Source organism: Rhea americana, unplaced genomic scaffold (genome assembly GCF_003343005.1).
Source record: "Rhea americana isolate MKP2758 unplaced genomic scaffold, rheAme1 scaffold_98, whole genome shotgun sequence".
Lineage (NCBI taxonomy): Eukaryota > Metazoa > Chordata > Aves > Rheiformes > Rheidae > Rhea > Rhea americana.
Window position 1 is genome coordinate 2,396,344 of NW_028187177.1, and position 24,742 is coordinate 2,421,085.

At 38.6% G+C, this 24,742-nt stretch overlaps 1 protein-coding gene across 6 annotated transcripts in view; it reads left to right on the forward strand.

Annotated features, from left to right (window-relative positions):
* KLHL13 (kelch like family member 13) overlaps positions 1 to 24,541 on the forward strand; it is an 82,543-nt gene extending 58,002 nt beyond the window's left edge. For all 6 annotated transcript variants that reach the window (XM_085325474.1, XM_085325477.1, XM_085325475.1 and 3 more), the window contains 6 exons: positions 2,791 to 2,932; positions 6,068 to 6,200; positions 6,334 to 6,530; positions 12,970 to 13,765; positions 20,698 to 20,811; positions 22,984 to 24,541. In XM_085325474.1, the coding sequence (XP_085181600.1) occupies positions 2,791 to 2,932; positions 6,068 to 6,200; positions 6,334 to 6,530; positions 12,970 to 13,765; positions 20,698 to 20,811; positions 22,984 to 23,471 (1,870 nt within the window). In that variant the 3' untranslated portion in view covers positions 23,472 to 24,541. The remainder of the gene's footprint in view (positions 1 to 2,790; positions 2,933 to 6,067; positions 6,201 to 6,333; positions 6,531 to 12,969; positions 13,766 to 20,697; positions 20,812 to 22,983) is intronic.
* Positions 24,542 to 24,742: the final 201 nt, after the last annotated feature.

Here is a 24,742-nt window from a genome sequence, read left to right on the forward strand (position 1 = left end):
ATTGCTTGTAGCTACATCTAAGCTCTGTTAAATGCATGGTTTTGTATCACAAGGGTTTTAAAATATATTGTATTCTCTCTATTGTGTATGCTGTAGTAACGAGGTGTCACATGGTAGAGGCCCCTTTAGGACAAAGCTTGGAAAGTTTTAGGCAATTTCTGTTCAGAGATGCGTATAAAATACGCTGTGTGCTCTGTATTGGCAAACACTAGCAGAGATGGTGCCAAATCCACTACCAGGGAAGAGCCAAGTAGTTCACTGCATTTTGCCAGGACGTGCAAGTTGCAAAGCGCATGCTCTTTCCAGCATTTACTGGTCTGCTGCTGGTAGGATGTTAGATGTAAGGCGATAAACATCTGAGTGGAACGTATTTTGGGTAGGTTGCTTTTCCTCGTTTTTCCAGTATTTCAGCATACTTCGTSGTAGCAGCATGGTGTTCGACCAGGTCTGGGTGGAGAAGTGCTTTTGATGTTGGTGGCTGCTGGGTTGTTGGACCTCCTAGAAGGGAACTGTGTAACGGTGACSAAAATACTGCCGCTTCCAAGCGAGGTGTCCAGAAAAGTGGTCTTGTTGCTGCTGCTGTTRTTGGAATAAATGCATCACGATCAAGGTCTTTGCCTTCGTTAGCAAACACTAGAAAGTATGCTAGCTGTTGAGAAGTGGAAATAGCATGTGGCAACCACGGTAAAAAGCCCATTCCAAACTGGCAAGAAATTGGTTAGCTTTTTATTTTTATTTTTTTCCTCTAGTGATTGAAGAGTGCATCTTCTGTTTTCTTCTGAGTTTAAAGAGTCTTGTAAAAGCCCCTTCACGTAATGGCTATCTGATCTGACGTTTTTGGAAGATCTTTCAAGAGCACAAGCAGTCAAATTAATGCTAGTCGAATCTGCAGCTCTTTCCCGCCCACGCTCAGAAGTCTCCCGACGTTATGTTGTGTTTCTTCTTAGAAAGACATGTAAACAAATGTAAAGACTGAATGTCCTTTGAAATCACAGTAGGTTTTTCTTGATGTGATTATGTTCGAACTAACAAAGAGCTAGAGCAAAATGAACAAAAAATCTTCTGGGTCGCGAGCTAGCAACTGCTCTGCTGCTGCGTTACATTGAATGATGCATTTATTGTRTGCCAAGGATAGCTTGGAGAACGCTTTTCTGAGTATGATATACTATGCAAAAACTTTATTTAAATCACACTCTGGATTTGTTTTATAAATTGGAAATTGCTCTGTTCTTAAAATGACTGACCTATTGCATTCTACAGTACATCCACGTTTAATGTAATTTTTTGGCTGTATGAATATTGGGTTACTACATTACAAGTCAGAGCTATTTAGCTGTACCCTTGTTCCTACAATCTGTTATGTCTGTGTGCATAAAATCTCGTCRTTTCAAACCCATGTAAGCTGTTGAATGGTGGATTTGTTTTGAGTATGTTTTCATAGCTAACCTTAAATGACCATGGGTTTGAACAAGGCACATCAGTGCTATCAGAAAAATTCATAAGTTTCAGAAACTGCTGTAAGTAGTCAACATACCACCTCCCCCCCCCCCCCAAAAAAAAAAAAAAAAAAAAAGAAGAGAGAGAGAGAAAGGGAAGGGGGAATTTTTTTCACCTGCAAATTTCCATTTTGTCCTTACATAGTGATTCCATCAAATCTTGGGAGGAAGGAGAGGGAAACTAAATTTGAGCACATTCTTGTTGCTTATTTAAAGTAATTTCTGAAACTAGTTTGGAGGCCAATGTTTTACTTGCATGCAAGAATTTGGAGAGCTATTTCCATTTGAGATTTGCGGCACTTGTGTCAAATTGCCATGAATCTTTTTGGAAATGTGGAGTCTTTACTAGTAATGAAAATGCACTCATCTGTGAGTTAACAGCATATGTTTGCTAATTAATATTGTATATATGCACATCTATAGAGAGCATGCATTATGTTGGTGTGCATGCCAATAGGTAGTATAATAAATCATGGAAATTATGGGAACTAGTTATTAATATTTCTAGAGAGTAGGTTTGTTTATATTTTGCAATAATTACAGGTTAGGGTAGGTAGAATTTTATGCATATCTTTATGTAAATCTACTTTACATCTCAAAATTAAAGTSGTAGGTCACTAACAGTGTGGTAATTTTTTTAAGAGCTAACTAAAAATAGCCCTTCCTATCTAGATTGGACAGTAATTATTTGGAATCAAAACCACATGAACTGACTCTTCACACTAATATTAAGTGAAAATTATATGAAGTGTTGCCTGCAATAGTCAAGTACTGAATTTCATATACTAGAAGAGTTCTTCTAGTTATGTGTTTCTAAGTAGTTTAAACTTACTATGTAAGACTCCACTAGATATATTTTCTATTGTTATTTTCGTAATTGAGCAACCTGATAAAGCCCATAAAAATAAAATTGCTAAACTTTAAAATTACCTTTAATGTTTTAATCTTCTAGCTTTCCATGGCCATCTGGTGTGGTGAGATACTTGATTWTGAATGCTGAATACCTGAAAACATCCCAAATACTCAAAGTACAAATAGAAATGAAGTGTCCAAGTTTCTTAATCTTGGGAGGAAAAAAAAAAAAAGCTAAAAATTAAAATTCTAAGTTAACCTGCTTAGATACTCTAACACTTCCCTTTCTTAGGTTAGATGATGGGCACCAATAAGGATCGGTTGTGTTGCCTGTAGCCTCTATGGTGTTGCCTTTTACCCGAGGAGACTGTGGTTTTAATACACGAAGGCAGTGATTGACAATGAATTTGCTCTTGACGCTTCTGTGTTCTAATCTTCTTAGATCTCTGGTGGAAGAGGAGGATCCTCATATGAAAGTGTCTCTGGGGAGCAGCGATATGGGCGTCTCTGCYCATCTACAGTCTTCGAAGACAGGGACTACGAGGTTTTTCACCAGCAATACTCACAGTTCTGTGGTATTACAGGTAATTGCATACTCTTGTGTCGGTAACGACCGGTACAGAGAATTTGGAAGGCTCTGTAAGAAAAACCTCTGCTCTACAAACTTTTCAGACGTTTCCTTGTCACAGCACCCGCTTCCGACTGCTGCGYGGCAGCACAGGAGCCTGTTTTGTCTGAAGATAGAAAGATGCTTTTCTTTTCCTGAATTGTATCAATATGTGTTTACTTTATCTTTCTTTTTTTAAGTCATTGTAGGTATATTCTATGGAACTACCTGTGAAATGACCTGTAGTCTGGCAATTAGCCAGGGAAACAAGATAGCTATTTTTAGCTATTAAATTAATGACTTTCACTTTCTTGCAGTTATTGTATATTAAAATTACTGTTACATTGCAGATAGCAAATGACTAATTAGTCAGTCACAAATGAGTATCCCTCTTTCTCAAAATACTGTCTTCGCTGTCAATAAATCTAAGTTTTGCTGGTGTGCATTTCTTCTTTAATCTTCAAAAGTTATATATTTAAAACAAAAAAACAAACAACAGTAGAACTTCTGACCATGTAGCAAAGGTGCTATAGAGCCTACAAAAGAGGAAAAAAAAGGAAATGAAAGGTGGTTGGTTGTGCTCTAAAATATGACAAAGACGTATCCATATATTCAAAACTCTTATCAGCTAACTTCCATGAAACTTTATTTTTCCTAGCATTCTTATGTGTTCTATAGATTAGCAGTTCTGCTATCTGTACTTATACTTAAATAAATAAATGGTAAGATCATCTTACTGTGAATATGTAATTGCATAAAGCATTTGGCATGCTTACTGTTCAACTTACTAATGAGATTTTTTTTTTAAGGTTGGGTACTTCTGTAAAGCCTGAGGTATTCTGAAGTCTGTTAAATGAGTTACTAGGTCTATGATGTTCTCTTTCTTGCTGTGAAGATTGAGTATATCATCTGTTTTACATCCATGCTTGGTGACTATTATAACTACAAAAAATAAGCTTGGAGAAATCAAGATGGTTATAGCTCTGACTTTTTAGAAGTCCAGCGGTTCCATATAGCTACTTCTCTTGGAAACAGCCGTGAGCCTTCCTGCATCAGGGGCGTTACACGTTTGTGTTGTGCAGGAAGCCTGTGCAGAGCACTGAAACTGCTCACTTCTGCCTGCGATACCTTTCTGATCGGAAGGTTGCATTGGCGCGGTGTCTTAAAACCAGCATCCTGGTTCCCTGTTGTACTGTTCGGCCGCAAGCAAACTATGGAATTATGCGGGGCTGCTGTATGGTAGTRCTTTCTTCTGACAGGTAACAACATTATCCTCTCAAACTTTAAGAATCTAAGTGTAAAAACATTTTATCTTCTCATTTCTGCTGGAGACCTTACACATCATKCAGAAGCAGGCTTAAAACTTGGACAGTTTTTGCTACTTTCCTGTACAGACTTTTTCTGGAGTGCAAGCTTAGGCATGCATCGAGTACGGTGTAATTCCCTGGAGAACTGCTATCTGTGCAGGAAGAGAAGTGGGGAGAACAAAACCATAAAACACCAGATGCAGGATTGTGCTGTGCTCAATTTGCAGGTTATCAGAATGAGATTCTATCCTCAGTTTTCTAGCAGCAAAGATATTTGCTTTTATTGTGGGTAAGGACATAACAGCAAATAAGGCTATTGGGAAGCCCAGCCCAAGTGCTGAGATGTTATTTCTCCCTCATCCTAGTGTTTTCTTCACAATTTGAGCCAAAGGAACTGGTAGTTTGTGTTTGTAAAAACTACAGGGTGGTTCAAGTCCTTGAAATAAGTCACTTTTGTAAGAGCTGAGGATAAGGGATTTGCTTCTCCAAATGCCTCAGTTTGTGAATTGCAAAATATCTGATCCTGTTGTGCATCAGAAATGAGCTGTTCTGGATGAGGTCGAAGGGAAGTCTCCATGTTTCTTTGCAGTCGAAGACTGCTGCTCGTAGTGGAGTCCTGCTTCCCCTATTTATTGCCGTTGTCTTGCAAGACTGATACCATAATTACAGTCCGTTTCCTTATGGCCTGTAGAGAGAGTCCTGGCTTCAGTGCAACACTGTCATGAGTTATGCTGCTGATTTGACATTGGTGTGAAAGCTTGGCAATAAATATCACAAAAGATGCACTAGAACATAATCCTCTGTTGGCTTCTGGTATTTATTAGAGCTCATAATTCACCTCTTCATTTGTACTCTGTTCTTTACTGTTGGACAAATTTGGATGTCCTTTCCTACTTACCTTTGTAGTTTTTAAAATACAGCCTTTCTTTAAGGTACTTTAAATTTTTAAATCCTAGGGGCTGATGCCAAGACTTCCTCAACTGTTAAATCTATAAAGGCAATATTTGCATGTTTGTTAGTACTGGGAAAAAAATGAGGTGATATGCCAGTCTGAAGGAAATTGCTTTACATTTGAGCTTCTGTTCTGCAGTGCATGAAGAAGGCTGGTATTGCACWCATCTGCCACTATCCCCAACCAGGTGAACATCTGGAGGAAGATCTTTCTTTAGCRTAGCATTGCAGATGACTTTCTTTTATTGCGGTTAGCACTGTATTTCAGTAAAGTAAGTACTTCAGAGAAGGAAGCAGAGCAGATACACTGTTGTAAAAAAACATATTTTGGAGCTTGTCTTGTTAACTTTGGTAGCAAATAGGATGATCGTATAACCAGGTGAGCACTTCCCTTGCAAGCCTCAGCATTTTGCAGCCTCTTAGGTTGCAGAGCACTTGAATGGTATGAAAGAGAAATATATCTAGAATGAATGTGTGTCCAGAATGGGTTGGTCACAAAGCAATGATGTGTGTTCCTACCTAAAATGACTTATGGAGTATAAGCTGTTGAAACAAACTCTTTCTTGAAAAGAAGGTATGTGATGAGTGAGGCTACTTATTTAGGCACAATATGCTTTGCATTCTTCAGTCATTTATGGAAAACAAATGGTAATTATTCAGTGGAAAACTTAAGTGGAATAATTATTATTAGATATTATGGTATGTAAGCTGACAGCTTATTCCTGTGTGACTTTTTGGAACTATAGTGTGCATGTGAGTAAGTCAATAAATYTCACTTTTCGCTTAAGGGAAACAAGAGACTCCTGCTCGCCCCTCAAATCGAACAGATGCTTCACCTTGTGCTCTTCTTGCAGGGTTTTGACCAGCTGCGAGTGGAAGGYTTGCTGTGTGATGTGACACTAGTTCCTGGCGATGGTGATGAAGTGTTTCCAGTTCACAGAGCAATGATGGCTTCTGCAAGTGATTACTTCAAGGCCATGTTCACAGGTGGTGTTTCTGTTAATGTGTATGGCTATCTCTAAATCACCATCACTTGGACACTCGCACACGTGCTCAGTGTTGAGTGTGAATCAGTCCTAATCAAAATGGTCATATAAATTTACCCCCATGTCTTTCCCAGGAGGAATGAAGGAGCAGGATTTAATGTGCATTAAGCTTCATGGTGTGAACAAAATAGGCTTAAAGAAGATCATTGATTTCATTTATACTGCAAAACTTTCCCTTAACATGGACAACCTTCAGGACACTCTGGAAGCTGCCAGCTTTTTGCAGATTTTACCTGTTTTGGACTTCTGTAAAGTGTTTCTTATTTCTGGGGTAAGCTGTTTTGATGCTACTTATGTTTCATGTTCAACGTAAGTCTTTTTTTCTTTTTCTTGGCAAAGTTAAGGCCTAAAATTTGTCATTATTCRTAATTTCTATTCACACAGAATAAGATCTACAAGGAAAATTTCAAGGAAATTATGAAATAGTCTTATTCTCTTTTGAGTATTCTGTATGGGGTGGATTGGATGTGAATATTATACCACATTACAATTCTTTTAATTCCTAAGTGAGTTTCAGTGGTGATGGTAGCAAYAGTAATTATAGTTCACAGATTCCTTACTTGATTTCTTAGTTCRTGCTCTTACACACTCTATCTTCCTGTAAGAAATGCTAGAAGAACAAGCTGTCATTATTGCCTAAGTTAATATACTTCATGTGAACCTTTTAGTTTTGAGGAGTGAAGCGCACAATTGTAGTGATCCTCACAGAAACCTTTACATATTCTGCACTGATGAACTCGGTCACGGTCCTTTTAGTATAATACACCTTCTGAAGGGATTACTAATAGGGATGTGACAAAAATGTCAGGTATATGAGAAAAGTACAAGAATTTTAGGTTGATTACCTAATTATTCTAGGACTAAAAGTAGCCCCAAATGCCCAGTGTAAAATGCTTGTTCATGATGAACAAAATAACTTTGTTTTGTAAGCAGAGGATAGCCCACAAGTAGCAACCCTCTGCTCTTCCACTAGTACTGTTTATTTTAAAATGTATGCATATACAGCTTGAATCGGAGTTAGTTTTATGCAGTGGAAAAGTTTGCCTTGCAAACAAGTGTAGTGCAGTTGCAGTGCAATACAGCCTATTTACAGTTTAGAGTTGGCCTGCTAATTTTTATTTATAATTGAGATTAATAACTCGGGTCCCAAACCCACTTAGTCCTCCTTCAGTGCTGGTGTCCTGTCGTGTCCTGAGTTTGTGCTTTGGAGAAGTGCCATGTTCCCTTCAAGCTGAGTATCTGCATGGTTTTGCGATTTTGTCTCTGTTAATGTACAAGCAAGATCACTTCTTCCTCAACAGCAGGACAGAGATTTTAAAGGTTCAGGTTATGAGGTAACTCAGCTTCTACTTCTGAGTTTTTTCCTGGGTTCATGGCTAGAAAGAGGCACGTAAGCAAAGAAACCAGATGTGAAATATTTTCTTTTTTTCGTTGAGCTGTAGCCTCTTGTTAACAGCACTGTTGAATACTCCGCTATTTAATCTTGCTGTGTGCTAAACATAGCTTACATACATGTTTTGTCAGCTTAGGTTGTCTTTCAGAGGTTTTMTTTTTCAAACATCCTTTCCTTTTTAAATCTCAGATGTCAGAGGCTTCAGGTTCTCACTGAATGACTGTGCTCCTTCTAGCATTACGTTCAGTGGACTCATTCCATAAATTTTGCATGCTTCAGTTGTATTTACTTTATATTGTTAAACAGTGCAATTTCTTAATACGGGTGGGGTTATCTGTATTCTGTCTTGTACACAGAATGTAAGCAATGCCAGTATATACAGCTTCAGTACCTTGCCTGGCTGCTGCTCTGCAGTCCTGTGTAAATATAACTTTGTCATGCCTGCAAGTAAAGGGCGCCTACTCCATGGGGATGCAGAACAGGATTGCTGCAGAGCCGTGCTCTGAAAGGTGTTTTGCTTAGGGGGCCATGCTTTGGCATTTTTTCTTGTATTTCCTTAAGCTTTTCTGATGTTAATTGCTTGTATACCTTACTAAAAATCTATCTTAAGACCTTTAGCAGGGAAACTGGTGGGTTCTCCKTGAATTGTAACATTATTTGGCATTCAGGGTTCTGTACATCGATAAAGACAAATAAGCAGGTTATCTCCTAGTTTCACAGGCTACAGAAATGTGACTTTTTACTAAAGACATGTACCAAGACTTATGCAAACAAGAGGACTTAGAGGTTCAAACAACAGGAATCTGCTCCATAAGGAGTGTGTTAGATGCAACTGGGCTCTCTAATGCTGTCTTGACATATTTTTCATCTTTTTTATCTTGACCTATCTTCTAATTGGCCATACTCAGAGAGCTGAGATGATGTTTCCTTAATCTTAAATCCTGCACCATCTATATAAGGTTGCCGTAAACGCCAAGGTAGCGTATTCGACGCAGTTGCCTTTGATGGGAGTTGTGTCCTAGTTTTCTGAGGACTCTTCCACTTAGTGTTGACATTATTGTGGTTCAGATAAGTAACGTCATGGTTGATGTCCTCTTTTGAAAAGGGCAAACCTCAGAATCGTGAAGACTTTATTCATTCTCTTAATTTTATTCATACTTGGTTCTTCCACGTTTTGATTTTTGATTTTTTGATTGTCTAAGGGGTGTAAATCTATATAAATCTCTACTTCCAAATGTCCTAAAAGACTATTATTTTAAAGTTTTTTTAGATACACATTAGTATTGTGGGGCTTCCAACATCTTTCCAGATTTGAGAATACTTGCATAAAGAATGCCTGTTTTTGTTAAATCTGTGCATGTTACAGAATGCATTTAGAGGTTAAAACTGTCAAAAATGCTTTGCTTACGTGCCTTTCTTGAAACCAGTGTACATCATTCTTTACATATRGGGATACATAAATTTTTTGAGCAGAACAACAACATTTGTGATGGAGGAAAAYAGCCAAAAAGATTAAAATGTAGAAATCTCATTCATTGCGTAACTGTAGAGAAGGAACAAAACTGAGTTTGTATATTTAGCCTAATGATATCTCAGCAGTCTTGAATAGAGGATAATTTTTGAATGAATTTACTCTAAAATTTATTTGAACAAGAGGTGGTGAGCCAACTTGYGGGGGTTTTTGGTTTTGCTTTTTTAATTACCATATCTGAGAGATTATGTCACATTATACAGTTTCACTCTATTCTTGAATTAACATTTCTAATCTAAATGAGTTTTCGGAGCAAGTGTGACGGTTCCCCCCCTGAAATTATTTGATGCAAGAACAGCATCTGAGAGCTGAGGTTAACCTTTCCGAGAGAAATACCTGGTTGTCTTTGAATTGCCTGCTGAGCGCATTACTAAGGCAATCGTAGAAGTCAGTTCACGTAAAGCATAATGCATCTTATTCCTTTGTGAGAGGATATTGGAAATATTTACAAAGCAAAGTGTAAGTGCAATGTCACAGCTTAATGTATGTAAAAGCAGTGAGACCTTCAAAGTATGATACACGTTTTAGCTGGCTTATAGATGGTTTTGTTGTTATTGTGCATTTACACCCTTTTGGTTAAATAGCCCAAACTTGGTAGTTCTGATGAACTTTGCAGACCTGCTCTGCAGCTGAATGGGCTCCTGGCGAAAATGCTGGAAAATCTCCTGAGGTGCTTTGTGTCTTATTTTTAGTATTAATTTTAAATATTTATAGCTTTGCAGAATGCTACAATAGGCTAGGATTGCTCCCATGTTCATACCTAAAGGAGCCATAATGTAATGAAAATTAATTAAAAAAAGGGAAATGTTTTCAAAGAAGAGTGCTAGAGAATGCACAATACTGTTTTGGTAAGAGTAATAGCAATGTGTAAAATGCAGAAAGATTAGAAACCTATCCAAATAAATTACAACATTCAGAGGAAAATAACAGTGTAATGGGAAATAGAATACTATACTGTAATTAAACAGAAAATATTCCAAAATACTGAAAATCTCAGTATAGTTGCTTAGATGGATCTTATTGCTTTTATAATTCTGTTTTACATTTCTGTAACAACTGGCAAAACCTCAAAGGTGGTCTTAATATTTGGAAGTCTGCCTTGTCACAAGAAGCGATGTGGGAGCAAAGTGGTCTCAATTTTGCAAGCAAATCTTGGGTGGAAGCAGAGGACTGAGTCTTCAGGCTGCTTAAACGATTTACCTTTTTTAACGTGTATGGTGAACCTTACTAGCTCTCAGCCCTACTTGGAGAGGGGTGTGAATGTGATTAATTCCTATTTCTGAGCTGGTTGAATTTCTGTTTTGTTGTTTTTGGGAGCCCACAAAAAACTGAGAACTTCAGGGGAGAATAAGCTCTTCRAATTGCAGAAAAGGGATGTGTGCTAAGTGCTTCAACGTGTAAGAGTCTTTGAAATACAAGACATTGTTCTATGATACTGGCTTTGAGGACATAGTGAAAATAACTTGCAGAGAAAGTCAAGTTTTATTCTGGGATTCTCAGATTACTTGCTATTATGTTACTCAGTGTCTGGTTTTATAGGATAATCAGTTAAGGATTTTTTTGGGGGGAGGTTGTTTTTTGAAAGTCAAGACTTCAGTAACTTAAGTGTTTAAATAGCATTATTGTACCCTGTCCAATTTAAAATGTTTAGGTAGAAGTGACTTGCATTTCATTCTATTAAAGGATTATATTTCTCAYTCAGAATTTAAGAATCTCTAGATAGTTTTTATGACAGTGGAATAATTCTTTGTGGTAAATTTTAGCTTAGTTTGTTGATTGTTATCTCAAAGCACAGTAAAATCGGTAATAACATGTTTGACAAAGAAAGTAGCTTTAAGAAAATATTAAATATGGTACCGTAATTTGAGGTTTGTGGTGGAATTGTTACTAAGCCAAACAAAGTGCTCAATTTCATGAGCATAATGGGGACTAAATGTAATCATAACACTAAACCCCACCCCAAACCTGAGTACCGTACAATACTGGTAGACTGATTAGGGCAATATAAGGTAATTTTTCCAAGAGGAGTAGAGGTGATTGGAAGCTGCTGATGTGATTTTTTTTTTTTGTCTGTCATTAACAGTGTAAAATTAGAGAGTCCTTTTCTCCAGTGTAAGGAATATATGCAGGAATATATTCAATCACAGAGATTTACAGTATAACCTATATGGTTATATATTGCATAGATCTTTTATAACAGAAATCCTGTTAGTCTGCCACATATTAATCACATGGGTTAATCCTGATTGCAGGATTAGTGTGCTTAGAGATGAAAAATAAGATATGGAGCCTCTATCTCTCTGAAGGCATTTCAGGACATGTGAACAAAGACTTCTGATGACCGGATATTTACTCTAGGACAAGTTAGATCATTTTCTTGTGAATAAAAAGAATATATATACTATTCTCATACTCATTAGACTTTTAGAATTGCCTAGTATCAGATTCAGGTTATGCAGTAGAAAAATCTTGTGATCTCTGTCATGACCTTCAGGTTTTTGAATGCTGAGGCTACAGTCAGGTAGCAGTCCTCAAACTTTATAATCTTTTTTTAAATAACTGTAAGACTTAAGTTTAAATTCTTTTGGCACTGCAAATATAACGAGAATTGTGAGAAAATTACAGAAATTGTCAAAGTTGAGTGTGGCTGACGAGCTGTTGGCTGAGGTGACTAGAAAGCAAGTATACCTGAAGTTTGATTTAGCATAAATCTTGGGATTGAATATGAAAGAGCTGCAATTCTCAACAAGAAGCCTCTGAAAATTGGCTTGCCATGCGTCTGTATCATAGAGCTAGTTGAAGTGGCAGAGCTCATCAAAGTCCCGCTTCAAGTTGTGTCCCATCCTTTCCGTTCCCCTGCCCTGAATCCCGAGTGACCCCAGATAAGAGAATTTAAGGAGCCTGTGATGTGAGAAAGAAAAGAGATTCAGCAAGACCTAAAAGATATGGTTGTGGGATAAACTGTTTTTAGAAATGCCATCTTCAGTCCTGAGCAGATTGCCTCGTCTCCAGAAAAATGGACAACGAGCAATGAAGCAAGCAATAAGGAAGTACAAAAATATCTTACCTTGTATTCAATTAGGATATGATTCATATGGTGAGTGTTTCTGGAGTGAATTTTCCTATAATATCCAGTAGTTTTGATGTGTTGTTATTTTCAGCTGCTACATATTACTATGTATGCTATGGACATCTTCTGTAAGAACACCAGCATAGTTTATTTAAGATGCACTTTTCTTCATTTGTAAATAATACACTTATGCGAATGAACACTGTAAATAAGCTGCCTGAAACATAGCTTTGGAGAGAGGTAGCTATTTCATTTTCCTTGGCTGTGTTAGGACAGTATGTGTTCAGTACTGTGTTAGAAAAGTCTAATGGCAATTCCTACTTTTGCATCATTCTCTAACCTTGGGCTAATCACCTCTCCTTTGACTATTTTCCACATTTCTAACTTACAACGATGTTTGCGGAGCGTTCAAAGATGAAGTGCTATATAATTGCTGTGTACCATCATTGTATAACGTGTCTGACATAATTAATATATGCCATCTGCTTGCTACTTGTCTCATTTCTTTCTCTAGAATATGGAATATACTGGGTCTCCCTTTGCAGTCATGAATATGTACATCACATTGAATATTTATTTGCTCATGTGTAAATCACCTTGAGCATTGCAAAATGATGGAAATATTGCTGCTTCTATAGTATTCATTAAAGTCTACGTTATCATTTAGACACCAAATTAAGAAAGTGTTTTGATTCCGCTTTCTATTTACTTAATAGGTTTCTTTAGAAAACTGCGTTGAGGTTGGGCGAATTGCCAACACGTACAATCTCACAGAAGTGGATAAATATGTTAATAATTTCATCCTGAAGAACTTCCCTGCATTATTAAGTACTGGTGAATTTGTGAAACTCCCCTTTGAACGTCTTGCCTTTGTGCTTTCAAGTAACAGCCTTAAGCACTGCACTGAGCTCGAACTCTTCAAGGCGGCTTGTCGCTGGCTGCGGTATGAGGAGCCTCGGATGGAGTATGCTGCAAAACTCATGAAGAACATCAGATTTCCCTTGATGACCCCCCAGGATCTTATTAACTACGTGCAGACGGTGGACTTCATGAGAACTGACAACACSTGCGTAAACTTGCTTTTGGAAGCCAGCAATTACCAAATGATGCCGTACATGCAACCAGTCATGCAGTCGGAGAGGACTGCCATCCGGTCGGACAGTACGCACTTGGTGACGTTGGGGGGAGTGCTGAGGCAGCAGCTGGTCGTCAGTAAAGAGTTACGGATGTACGACGAAAAGGCCCACGAGTGGAGGTCGCTCGCTCCCATGGATGCACCGAGGTACCAGCACGGCATTGCCGTGATCGGAAACTTTCTCTACGTAGTTGGCGGCCAGAGCAATTACGACACAAAAGGAAAAACCGCGGTTGACACGGTCTTCAGATTTGATCCCCGCTATAACAAGTGGATGCAGGTTGCATCTTTAAATGAGAAGCGCACCTTCTTCCACCTAAGTGCCCTCAAAGGACATTTGTATGCCGTTGGTGGTCGAAATGCMGCGGGTGAGCTAGGTAAGTGCTTCTCCTGCAGTCGGACTCCTTGCCTTTCTTTTTAGGCCTTGAAATGCTCTGCTGCCCTGTGAACGGGTGCAGAGAAAACCAAGAGGCTGAAGCTGTCACACTGCTGCTTTCTAGATGCACTGGAAACACAGAGAGGAATTGCTGCGGAGGTTGTTAGAGGTTATTTATATGGCTTGTATTCCGGTCGTATCTTGCGACTACAGAGTTAACTTATTAATATGAATGACTCCTGTCTTGTTGCCTCCTCCTTTCCCTCCTTGCCAGTGATGATTCATTTTACTTGGCCAAAAAAAAAAAAAAAATCTCCTAATTTCAGGGAGATGGTTGAAAACAAAGAATAAATACATGGTAACTTTTAAATTAACAAAAGTTTGTAATAGATGGCCCCCATTAATCAGCTACATTTTCCAAAAGAGGTAGGATTTAGCATTTGCAAATCTGGGAATATACAATCAATTATAAATTTGTCTCAGTGCTCTAAAATTGAAATGCTACAGAAGTTGTACTTGACATATTAGAATGTAGAAATATTATTTAATACAGATGTAAATTTTTTCCTTCATTACTTTTTGCTGCTTTCCTCCCACTGCTCAGCCCTGCCTTGTTGTCAGCTCTCTTTTTGTAGCAGGATCTCTCACTGCTAAGATCTGTTTTTTTACAAATGCATTGTGGTATCTTTTAAGTTTAYTTAGGAAAACAAAACCTAATTTGTGCTGCAGCATCTGTAATTTTTTTTATTAATGCATCTCAGCCATTCAGATAGTCCACGCTTTGTTTTGTTGTCATATTACAAACTGAAAGAAACATACAGATTGTAAATCTTTCGTGAAATATCCCAGTTTTGAGTGGTAGAATCAAGCTGAGCGATGATGAAATGAGACATTAAAATCTGGATGATATCTAGATTAAATGTTTAATTGTCAGAGAGGAAAATTGTTTCTAGTTAAAATGCTGGTTTTCTTATGTGTTACTTAATCTATCTGAACATTCATTCCAAAGGTAAGTATAATGGCCTGTAAAAAACCTAATGCACAAATTAATGTCTGTTGAGAGTTGTCTTAAGAGTATCAAAAAACCTAGTCTTCACTGAGAAGTTTTTAATGATTTGAATTAGTAGCAGATAATCTACCTGCTGGTTTTGTCCTGTGCGAGCTCAACAGAGCAGGGTTATGGGAATGTTGATGATGAAGTTGCAGCAGTTTTACCAAAATCGGCAGGAAATAACGCTTTCCCTGAGCCAGTGCGAGCTGAGTGCGAGGTAGACCTTAAGCACAGTGTTTTTCTTAAATTAGATGAAGCAGTGTCATTCTGCTGACCTCGGCTCATGTGCAGCTTTAATTAAAACATAAAATTTATCACCTGTCTAAAATTCTTYGGTAAAGATATCATTAAAATGCTGCAGTGATTTCCACACAGACCTGAAAAATGTCACTGGATCATTCCATGGGAAAAGCACTCTGTAAATGCTAAATATTCTAGCTGCCTGAAGCTTTGATTTGGGGTTTGGTCTCCTTTCCTGTTAATTGTGAGGCAAGTCACTTYTCGTTTTCATGTTTCTTTCATAAACCTTGACAGCTGAAAAATGAAATCCAGCTTAAACATCCCCTTTTCTTCAGATGAGAAACTCCAAGCTTTTATACAAGCGAAGGTCAAATGTATCTTGGACAGATATTAAAGAATTTGCCCTTGGGTTCAAACTAATTTCAATCTCATGTTGTCGTAGAGGAAAAAGTTCTGAAAAACCTGAATTCAACTTTCTGGAAGGTCAGCTCTATATGGAAAAGGGCCAAAGGATTAAAGTTACTAAAATGAATTTCTGTGGTTTTTGTTTATCCTCCTGACAAACTGCGGGAATAAAAATTAAAAATAAAATTTTTTGGGGGGGGGGCTTTGAGCCTGCCCAAAACACTTTCCAAATGCTTGGTTTTTAAAGCATTGTATTGCTTTCTAGCTCAGGAGGATGTACTTCAGCAATAATACACAGCTGCTTTACTAACAGTGCATCAAGCTTTCTAAGAAAAATTTGGTTCATCAGTAAGGAGAGGTAAATTTGCAGGTGGGTGCTACCTGCGTCAGAACATGGTACACATCCTTGAAATGTATCGTGTTATGGAATTATTCAGGTTCCTATCCCTGAGGGCGTAGGGCTGTGCAAAAATTTGCATCACTCCTAAAACTGCGTGCAAAGTTTCTTCTTCTGGAAAAGGAAACAAAACTTAAAAAAAAAAAAAAAGTCGTTCAGATATGCATGGATCGGTGGTCATAGAGGTTTTCCAGTTACGCTGCTCTGCAGAGCACAGGATGCTGTTTCTCCTCTTAGACAAGTAGATTTTGTTTCCTTTATGAGCACAGTTGTGGTGCTTGATAATGGCAGAAGCTGTGCCTTTAAGCATTACGAAATTTAGTATATGCAGATTTCCAAATACTTCAGGCTCTACTGTTGCTAAACTTGTGTGAATTTGTGATTTTGTCTATGCAATTTTGCTAAACACTTTTGGGAGTGGTGGGTTGTGATTAAAACACAAATTAACTGATGCCATGTTCATCATGCTGCAGTTAAGGCAGCAAGAGAAGAATCTTCTGGTTTAGAGCAAGACAGTTGTGTCTAGCTGAACCCTTGTCCACGAAATGGGGAGAAATGTTCCAGGTGCCCTGCATGATGCTTAACTCAATTCAAGCAGCTTCTCATTTATGTAAAAACTCTTCTTGTGGCTATGTATAAAGTATAAAATGTTTTTGGGTTAAGATGAAGAAGGTACATCATTCATTTGGGCGGTCTGCTTGCTGGCCAGTTAGTACACCRGGCATCGGAGCAAGGTTTGAACTCGAGGACCCTTGCATAGAAGTTTATTTTGAGATAACTCCTTGCCGTGCTGTGGACAAAGATGTGTTGTTACACAGAGCTCTGTTTAATTGATCAAAGCAAGCTTGGAGTTCTGCAGAGGCAAGCTGTGTTACAGAAATACTGCAATTAAAAAAAAAAAAAAAAAAAGGATTTTGAAACATAACACTCACCAGCAGTACAGTTGCTAAGAGCTGCTGTAATAAACCTCAAGACACATTAGAAGCTCTCGACAGAGGAATGGTAAATACCTATATGCTTCTCAAATACTATCACAGATGGCACTATAAAATGAGTACAGACTGCGCGTCCCCTGGGACTGCCCAAGCTCTGTGTCTTTTGGAGATTGCTTAATTCTGTTAAAATGAGGCATGTCCTCCCCGGATTTATTGGTACACACGGGTCAGGAGTTCCGCTGTTAAAACAGAGATCAAGCTGATGGAATCACTCATGCTTTTGGGAGAGCGAGTCCATCCGTTCTGTAGTCTGTGTGTGTACGTACGAGTATATGTAAAGTATATAGGTATACGTAAAAACCATTGGCTACAATGAGGTAGGGGTTCTTTTCAGTGGTTTGTGGACTATAGCCATTATAAAGATGCTATATAAGATATCCCTACTTTCTTTTCATTATTTTTTGATTGGACAGATACTTTCACGTAATAGCTCAAATTTTGGATGCTTTTTCGCTTTTCGGTGCGGGGGGAGGTCTTGTTACAAGAGAGAATATGAATGACMTTGCAAGGAAATAGGGAAAACAACTAGACCTAAGGAACAAACTGGACAGCGGGGTTTGTTTTAGCTCGGCAGCRCGTTAACTTTGTTTTAGAGCACAGTGGGGCAAGATACGAATGGAGCGGGGTTGTCTGAAACGCCCTCAGATGCTGCTGAAGCCTCCCTGGTGATGTCTGAGGGAATTCTGGGCCTCACCAGAGAGTGAGCGATCTCAGACTTGCTAGTGGCCTTTCTCAGGTGACTAGTATCTCTCTAAGATGGTGCTAGAAAGGTTTCAGTAGGGTAATGCGTATTAGCTTCTGCGTGTTACGTCTTCCCGTCTTTAAGTGATGCGTTGGGTTGGCTGTGGATTCTCCAGATTCTCTCTCCAAGGCAGCCTGTGGCGCAGGAGGAGAGAACAGTTCTCCAGTATTAAATGTGACGTTTCACGTTCCTTAGCTCAGGATGGAGTGGAAGTACTATGAGAAGGAGGATGCCTTCAGTTATGAAAGCAAATAGGATGGTACCTTTGGTGCATTGTAGCAGTTAACAGCAGGTTAGAAGAGTCTGCCGGCAAGGTAGAACTGGGGCAGCTATAATTACTCGCACATCAAATCTGTTTTCCTTCTGTGCTTGAAGTGTCTGCACATCTTTGTTCTTCTGATTGCTAAATAGAGCAGAGTAGAAACGAGGATTCCTTTTAAGAAAGGAGTATTGGGATGGATGGATACGTTTATACGAGAGAGAGCTCTGATTTAGGCTCTGGGCAGATGCTGGCCGTGAACGCCCAGGACTCCAGCGTGCCTCGGGGCAGTGCACACGCTGAAGCTTAGGTGTGCCTTGGGAAGTCAAGTCCTCGAGGTGCCCGTGTCTTTTCTTTGGGCAAAATGCTTTCTCCCACGTTCACTGGCCGTAGTGGCCAGTTATGACGGTGTAAATCCTTGATGGGTATGCAAAGCGGGCAGGACACAAAATAAGAAAACTTAACTTTTTTTTAAGAGATGTGGACTTAAAATTTTTTTTACAGAAGTCATGMAACTTGCTTGAATATCTTTTCATACCTTTGCTTAGCATATTTCTATCTATCTCTCTGTATGTGCCTGTAATATTAAAGGCAGTCCAGGGCTCATTTTCAGTGGCAGAATTTGGAAATTGTAATAAAAAGAAAGCTAGAATTTAGGGAGTGTTTAGTGGTTGCTGTTCTAGAGTAAATTTATTTGGGAACTTGTTCATTTTGGGCAGATTTTCTAAATCTGAGTGTATGTATTCAAGGCATTCTTGCAAAAGTATTTCAGGCTGTATGTTTTTCAAAGTAATTAGAAAAAAGGTAAAAGTTATTCAGTTTATAAGTCAATGAGTACAATTTGCTTCAAAAGAAGCCTTTTGCCCCATACCGCAGACTTTACTTTCTAAGCTAGCACTTCATTGTATTTCTTGCATTTAAATTTCAGCCCCTGACTGGAGGTGAGCTGAAGAGAAATCCAAGGTGCCTAAGCAATTTGGCAATTTTTGAGTGTAGTATAGCTTTTTTATTATTATTATTTTTTTAGCATTAGGTCATGCTGAACCAGATGTCAAACAATATTCCTGACACTGGGACTAGCTTCTGTTTTGAGCAGGCATCTACTCGATCCTGCTTGCATGGAATTACAAAACATCCTGTTCTGCAGCGATAAAGAGATTTTACATGGCAGGTAAAACATAGTTCAGAAAGTTACTATTTAATGCACTTTTTGCTAAATTTTCTTTGGACATCTTTTGGAGGGAGTCTGAAGTTTTCACATTCTGCCATAGCTTTAACTACTCTTCTAAGGTGCTTCAAAGGATTTTTTTTTTTTTTTTTTTTTAATACAGATTTGAAGTTAAGTCAAAGGTACTTTATAGTCACTGTACAATGTCATGGACCAGAGGTAGTGCAAATTAGTGCATTAGTAATTAGTACTAACTCTACAGTCAGTTTCTACCCCTTTAGAAGGCCAAGATTTTCCGCTTTTGTATCTTTTTTCTTGTTCTGTTGACATGAAATACTGGACGGTAAGTCACTGATTCCTGAGAGCAGAGCTCCAGTTTTTTAAACTTGACTGAATAAAAGCTTGTTCTAGTGCAAGTAAAATGCAGCTTTCAAAGACTGATTGAAGTTCCTATGCATAGTCCATAAACATCTCTTCAGAGATTAGACCCTGTATAACAAGCATTTAGAATCTGATTTGTAATTTTCATTATTTAGCATGAGTTTTAATTTGCCTCTAAGGTAACCCAGTTATTGATAATTGCCTTGTGCTTTGTAAGGTCACTATATTACGGGATGGTTTAGCATCTCTTGCTCTGGCCATATTCTTCTACTCAAATCACCACTCTCCATAACTTGCTTAATCTGTTATTTAAATGTGCTTCTGTGCTTGTTGCATAGCCCTTCTCCTGGGACCTTTGCGTCACTTCCCATGTCCAGGAGAGGAATTCTTCCCAGAATTGCCTTCTGCAAGGACACCTAGGGTCTGGGCTGCTTCTTAACTTAGTGTTTTTAACTTTTCAACTAACCTCTGCAATTTCTGATTTGATAAAGCCCTCRATTGTTTGATAATTTTATCTTGCAAAGAAAATTGCACAAATGGAGCTGTGTATCAATACAGGCACCTTTTCTCTCCATTCTAAATTCACTGATAGATCTTGTATTTTTTTCAAAGCTCAGCTTTTGTAAACTATTTGAATTTGTGACTTGTAGGTGCTGTGTATGTTGCTGTACAAGGACTTAAGAGCTAAGGCAATAGAAAATTCTTAGTTAACAGATGCTGTCTCCTTTTGGGGGCATCATACCTTTTCAATACAAAATACTAAGAAGAGAAAATCTAGCTTATTTTCTGYGTGAGTGGGACACTGCTAAAGATACGGGTCTGAGAAAAAAGTTCTGGTTGCCAGATACCGTGATACTTTTTGCRGCAGGTTTTAGGTGTATTCCTTACCCGTCTCCAGCAGATACTGGAGGGGACTGAACAAGAGAAAGGCGAAAAAGCTGAATGCACCCAACTTTGTCACCTTTTTCTCCTCATGTTCTGCCACTGTATCTCTGGCAGGGTACATGAGCTGGGGCAGGTTAGTTGTCAGGTAGGAGTGGGAAGGAGACAAATGCAAGGTGAGAGTGCAAGAGGGTTTTTTTCTTTTCATTTCTCTGGGACGAAGCTTGAGGTTTTTCTGCATTGTCTCTAGACATAATATTCGATAATTCCCTTGACACTTTCTCAGCTAAACAATGTTTTCTCATTGATACTTCCTCTGTTTATGAATGTATTAATGTCACTGTAACGGTGTTCAAAATGAAATCACTGCTAGATTCAACATTTTTATATTCTCGCTTGTTTGTTTTAAACAGCTACTGTGGAGTGTTACAATCCCAGAATGAATGAATGGAGCTATGTCGCAAAAATGAATGAACCTCACTATGGCCATGCTGGAACGGTGTATGGGGGATTAATGTATATTTCAGGTAAATAATTCATATTATCAAATCATCTCACTTGAAAAAATTATTTCTCTGTTTCAGTGGGAGACAACAAGAATTAGTCTCCAGTTACGGTAGGCTTGCTGTTGTATAAGCAGTGACTCAAATTCATATGAAGCCAGCCAAATAACATACATWCTGCAGAGTCTAAGACAACAGTTTTAGATAATATTATGCGTATACATATTTAAACAGCAGCTCTGAATTGCAAAGCAGAGTTATGCGCTTTAACTGTCAGAATACATTTTCCTGGCAACAGCACTTGAACACTCATATAGAGATAACCTTTAAACACATCTATTTTGATGTATTTTGGAAAGCATAGGAAACCATTACTGTAAAGAACAATATCAGCCTTTACTGAGGTAATGTGAAGGCAAAAGTTTTAATGTTAATTACAGTAGACAAATAGTATGCCTAGTTCCACTACTCTTTAACTGTGATATGCTTAGTCCTATCAGCTGCCAAGGTTATAATGCCCTTTGAATTGGAGAGCAGTAGGCTTTCTGAAAATCCACTGTTTTTAAAGAAGTTTCARTCTCAGTTCGTCAGTGATCTCTGCGAGACCTATTCCAATGTCACCACTTAGGAGAAAGATTAGACTTTGCACCCACATTACTGCATCGTGTTTGGTTTTAAGTACCTGCCACTAGGGTTGAACATCCAGCAGCATCAGCAGGTGTTGTACTTTCCATGATCGTAGCAAAGGTGAAAGGAGAACGCAGCCTGGCTCTTCTGACAGGGCTCTCAAGGAGGTCCTTCAAGGACTAAGCTGAGAGTGGGAGAGTGTTTAGGTATATGCATAACCGATGGGGAGATCCATTGGAACAGATTGATCATCGAGGTGTGTTTTGGGCTGGGGATTTGTGTGGGTAGAATAGGAATTTGTTTTAAAATTTAACATAAGACGGTTTGTTTATTTTTCTGTACTTAATTCTGTTTAAGTTAGAAACAGCAGAACAGTGATTAGAAGCTGTTTTTTTGCTTTTTTCCTGTTTTACTGCAGGCAACACATATATATCTCCTCTCTGCTGTAGTTGCTCATCTAGTTGCTGTATATTTCCTGCAGATTTTTCTTCTCCTCCCCCTGTCCCCTCAGATATCCCCATGGGTATAGACACTTGTTTCTCTAAACATAGGACGAGAGGCTCTTTGTCACTAAGGCATCTGCTCTTTCGCAGGCTGCTGAGCGCTGTCACTGCCTGGCTGTCAAAAAATGTCAGGACTTTGCAGTCCTCTCTTTTTTTTTTCCCATGTTTAATTTTTGCTGTCCAAATGAGTTAAGTAGATTCTCCTGCAACTCCTGCAGACACCATGCCGTTGCTCAGTCAGTTAGTCCAAGCGAGAGTGCTTAGTGCTGAGCAGTTGGGTGGCAGCAGCAGGAGGTTGTTCAGTAGCAGCGTGTTCTCTGCGTATTTTATAGCATCTCAAGTACAGCTGCAGTATGGTCTGAAGGAAGCGTAGTTAATAAGCCTACGGTGTCTGAAATTAGTATGACTGCTTCCTGACCTGCCTAGTGACCTTGCAGAAAGGAGGGACGTTTCATCCACTGATGGGAAATCGCCCTGTGATTTCCCCTGAAGCCCCTCCATCTGCTTTTGCAGGGAGCCACTGAGAAGGTAAACAGCCAGAACCATAAGGGTCTGTTAACATATGAATATTTGAAATCTATGTCCTCTCTCTCTCTCTCTCTCTTTCTCTCTGTCCTCCCCCCCCCCCCCGCCAATGCAAGTTGATGGAAAAAAGTTTTCTGAAGAAAGTCCTGCTGTGTAGTAGGGCTACCTAGAACACAATACTACTGTATTAGAATTTGGAAGGGAAGTTTACTCTTAATTTCATGATGGTGAAAAAACTAGGAAGCAAAATGAATGTAAATGAAGAAATAATGATTTGGACAAAATGAAGCATAGGTAGGAATTTCTGTGCTTTTAATCTGCCAGTATCWTCTTATAATAAAGTACTCCTTTCCATATTCAGATTTGAAAGAACAAAGTACATTAACTTACAATAGTCTCACACATCTACTGCATTTTAAAATCATATTTTTAATATGAAGAAGCTTCAAGGCAGATCAAATTAATTCACTAAAATGTATATTTTTGCTATTTATTATTCACTAGAGGAAGTACTACTTTAACATGTTTTTTCTTTCTTTAGGGGGAATTACCCATGACACTTTCCAAAAGGAACTTATGTGTTTTGACCCTGACACAGACAAATGGACTCAGAAAGCCCCAATGACGACAGTCAGAGGTCTGCATTGCATGTGTACTGTAGGAGACAAGCTTTATGTTATTGGTGGAAATCACTTTAGAGGAACAAGTGATTATGATGATGTTCTAAGCTGTGAATACTACTCCCCAACTCTAGACCAGTGGACTCCAATTGCTGCCATGTTACGTGGGCAAAGCGATGTTGGGGTTGCTGTCTTTGAAAATAAAATCTATGTTGTTGGAGGATATTCGTGGAATAATCGGTGTATGGTGGAAATAGTTCAGAAATACGATCCAGAAAAAGATGAGTGGCATAAAGTRTTTGACCTTCCTGAATCACTTGGTGGCATTCGAGCCTGCACTCTCACTGTTTTCCCGCCGGAGGACAATACAGGGTCACCTTCTAGAGAATCTCCTCTTTCAGCACCTTAGAAACATCCTTTGACTTACGATGTTGTAGTAATACCTTTGCACTGCATCATGGAGTCTATTATTTTTCTTCAGTAGTTTCTGTTAGGCTTAGCCTACAGCAGTTGGTACAATTACTGGAAAAAGACTTTAACATTACTTGTGCTGTTTGTTTGGCCTAGAATGTTTATCAAGTGGTAAAAAAAAATGTACTCACTGGAGCCAAATGTTTAACAAGTGAGAAAAAAGATACTGTCTGTAAAATGTATGAATTAGGGTACGTTTTTAATGTTGTGTATTGGGTGTGAGGTACCTTATAACTTGCATCTGGAAGCCCAATGAGTTGAATTGGAAGAGTTTGTATTGAACACGTTCTTTCACTAAATTTCATAATTGAAATCCTTTTTCCTTTAATTTTTGACTGCAGATTACAAAGGGAGGTAGGCTGCATCAGTGTGAATGAACTCTTACAAATGGTTGCCAATGGGCCTGAGCTACCTCCCTGTTTTCACAGAGTATTCTTGACATATCTGTTTACCCACCTGACTTAGTGGGTGCTTTCAGAGCATATGGAGTTTCTTAGGCAGACAGGAGAAATAAAAATAATTTTAAACTACTAATACTACAGGAAGTGGACCTTGTAGAGGCTGGGTGTTTTTTTATAACATACTGAGTGTTTTTCCTGAGTCAGTTGAGTTGATGCTTCAGACAAAAGATTTCAAATGTTTGGGTTTTTTAAATTTGGGGTTTTTCAAGAATTGGCTTCTGCTTGCACGGGAGCACACACTATTAACAAATGGGAATTCAGTGCAGTTGTATATCCTGCTGTATGCCTGTACTGAATATAGGTAGATAAGGGCTAGAAATATTAACCTAAGCCACTGAATTTGACAAARTTGTTCCATCAGATGAAATTTCATCTACCTTTTCTCCTTTGCTGTTGAGATAACTTGCATATTATGTGTCCTCTGTATAGTCTCAGTTAATAAGGTTATTTAGCACAAAGTGCAGCTTCAGCGGGAGAGCTGCTTTTGCTCAGTGAACTTGGACTACCATGTTTTACCTTCTTTTGTTCAATAAAACTTTTAACTGCAGTTACTCAGTCTAAGCTACCTCATTAATGTATTTGGTTTTCTTTCTCTGCCTCACTGTCGCCAGGATACGCATTACATGTATCTGTGGGTAGATTAATTTGCTAGGAAACCAGTGCAGAAGTGATCTTGAATGAGTATTTTGACCTAGTTTTAGGAAACTATTTTGGCCAGACTTACCYGCTTTGTTGTTAAGAACTGCAA